Source organism: Sitophilus oryzae, unplaced genomic scaffold (assembly GCF_002938485.1).
Source record: "Sitophilus oryzae breed Bouriz unplaced genomic scaffold, Soryzae_2.0 scaffold_1567_pilon_pilon, whole genome shotgun sequence".
NCBI lineage: Eukaryota > Metazoa > Arthropoda > Insecta > Coleoptera > Curculionidae > Sitophilus > Sitophilus oryzae.
In genome coordinates, this window is record NW_022146244.1 from 5,918 (window position 1) to 8,015 (window position 2,098).

Consider the following 2,098-nt stretch of genomic DNA (forward strand, 5'->3'; position numbering starts at 1 on the left):
GGTAAGTTTATCGCTAAGACTGCCAATTGCCAGCTTCTCAAATTTATAATGAATTGCACTTAAGGAAGGTTGCAAAAATCAACTAACGGACTATAAGAAGAGTAAATGAAGCAAATCTTATGTCAAGAAGACCTGTTTCGGAACCAGAACTTACTAGATCTGTTGACTAGGACCAAAAGCAAAGGCAAGGTCTTAATGTAAAAATTACGAAAACGTGTTAGTATATATATATTTGGGATTAATCTTATAAAAATACAGTTACTGTACTATACAGATTATACAACTAAATGTTGCCTTCCCAGTCTCAATCACCAGCCATCTCTGTCATACACGAGATCTTCTTCGATATTCCGATCTCTCATCGCCTGTCGTATACCATCGTTCCAGGACCGACGCGGGCGTCCCCTTTTGTTTCTTCCAGTGGGTGACCATTTGAATACACGTTTTGGCCATCTGGTGTCCCCCATCCTCATTAGATGACCAAACCATCTCAAACTTCTTTTCTCTATTCGTTGAATTATTGTTTCTTGTACCGATGTTCTGTTTCTGATTTCTTCGTTTCTCACTCTTTGTAATCTGGACACTATAGCGCTTCTACGTAAGCAATCCATCTCTACAGCCAATACTCTCCGTTTATCTTCTTCTCTTAGGGCCCATAGCATAAGACCGATTCTACCATTGTTTGGCCAATATGTTTTTTATTCTTTATATTAATATATTTGTCCCACCAGATTGAGTTGAGTGCCCCTACCACTCTCCTCGCGTTCTGAATTCTCTGTCGTATCTCTGTCCCACCGATTCCATTTTTATCAACTATTGCTCCTACATATTTGAATGTGTCTACCTGTTGTATTTCTGCCTTGTCGTCAATTAGAATATCAAATTTGGGGTCGGAGTTTAATACCAAGTATTCTGTTTTTTCTAAACTGACTTCTAGACCCCATTCCTGATACTCAGTATATACTCAGTATATAGTCTCCTGAGCATAAACTCCATGTCAAAGGAATCTTGAGCAAATACTGCTTGATCGTCTGCAAAATTAAGTGTCAGAAGATGTTCCTCATTAATTGGAATATCCATTCTTTGACATGATCTCTTCCACCTCCTAAGAGCTATCTCCAGGTAAATATTAAACAAAAGAGGGGATACGCAACAACCTTGTGTCACACCTTTCGTTGTACATATGGGTTCCGAGAGTATCTTTCCTTATTTTATATAACTGATGTTATCGGTGTACAGTTCTTTGATAACTTCTATAAGATGTTGGCTAAACCCAATAGTTTCTAATGCCATCCATAGCTTATTTCTCGGCACATTATCATATGCTTTCTTTATATCCACAAATGTTATATGTATTTCTTCATTTTTTCTTATCTTTTTTTATGCTATTTTTTGTATGACAAATAAATTTTCAGTACATGACCGACCTGGGGTAAAGCCATTCTGATCTTCGGATATAGGGTTTCCAACTTCGGCTCTTATTCTGTTTTGTATAATTCTTCCCCAAAGTCTCGAGAAAGTAGCAGTGACGCACAACCCCCTATAATTATTTGGATCATTTCTGTTTCCTTTCTTATGCAGAGATGAAATATATCCAGTTTTCTCCACTCACTAGGTGTCTTTCTCTGTTGTAAACAATTATTAAATAAGCCTTTAATTCTCTCATATAATGTTATCCCCCCACACTTGATCATTTCAATTACAATATCTCCGGGTCCGGGTGCTCTTCCATTTTTCATTTCTTTAACCGCTTCTTCTATTTCTTCCGTTGTACTAGGTGTTGAGTACTTATGTTCTGATATATCTCTATATACCTTATTTGCGTTGTTTATGAATTCTCCTCGATTTTCTGTTAATAATTGCGTGTAGTATTCTTTCCAATCCTCTATACTTATAAGAGAAAATGATTTTTCGTTAGTGTTTCTCTTCATATTTTTTATTGTTCTCCATACTTCAGTCGTACGAGCTCCTCCTCGTAGTATTATTCAAAACCGAATATCTCCGGCAAAAATAAAGCTATTGAGGTGAACCAAAAAACAAACTATCGAGAAAAGATGTATCTTGATGATAAAATAATGTTTAAACTTCTTGTTGTTTT

The 2,098-nt window shown here is 36.4% G+C and overlaps 1 protein-coding gene across 1 annotated transcript; it reads right to left on the reverse strand.

The window, feature by feature from the left end:
- Nucleotides 1–308: 308 nt before the first annotated feature.
- On the reverse strand, nt 309–662 carry LOC115879049. The gene has a single exon (XM_030895685.1). The coding sequence runs from the start codon at nt 660–662 to the stop codon at nt 309–311; it is 354 nt and encodes a 117-aa protein (XP_030751545.1).
- Nucleotides 663–2,098: the final 1,436 nt, after the last annotated feature.

Bases quoted from the DNA above. Each gene is read 5' to 3' on its own strand.
- LOC115879049 (XM_030895685.1), bottom strand. From the start codon at position 662: ATGCTATGGGCCCTAAGAGAAGAAGATAAACGGAGAGTATTGGCTGTA.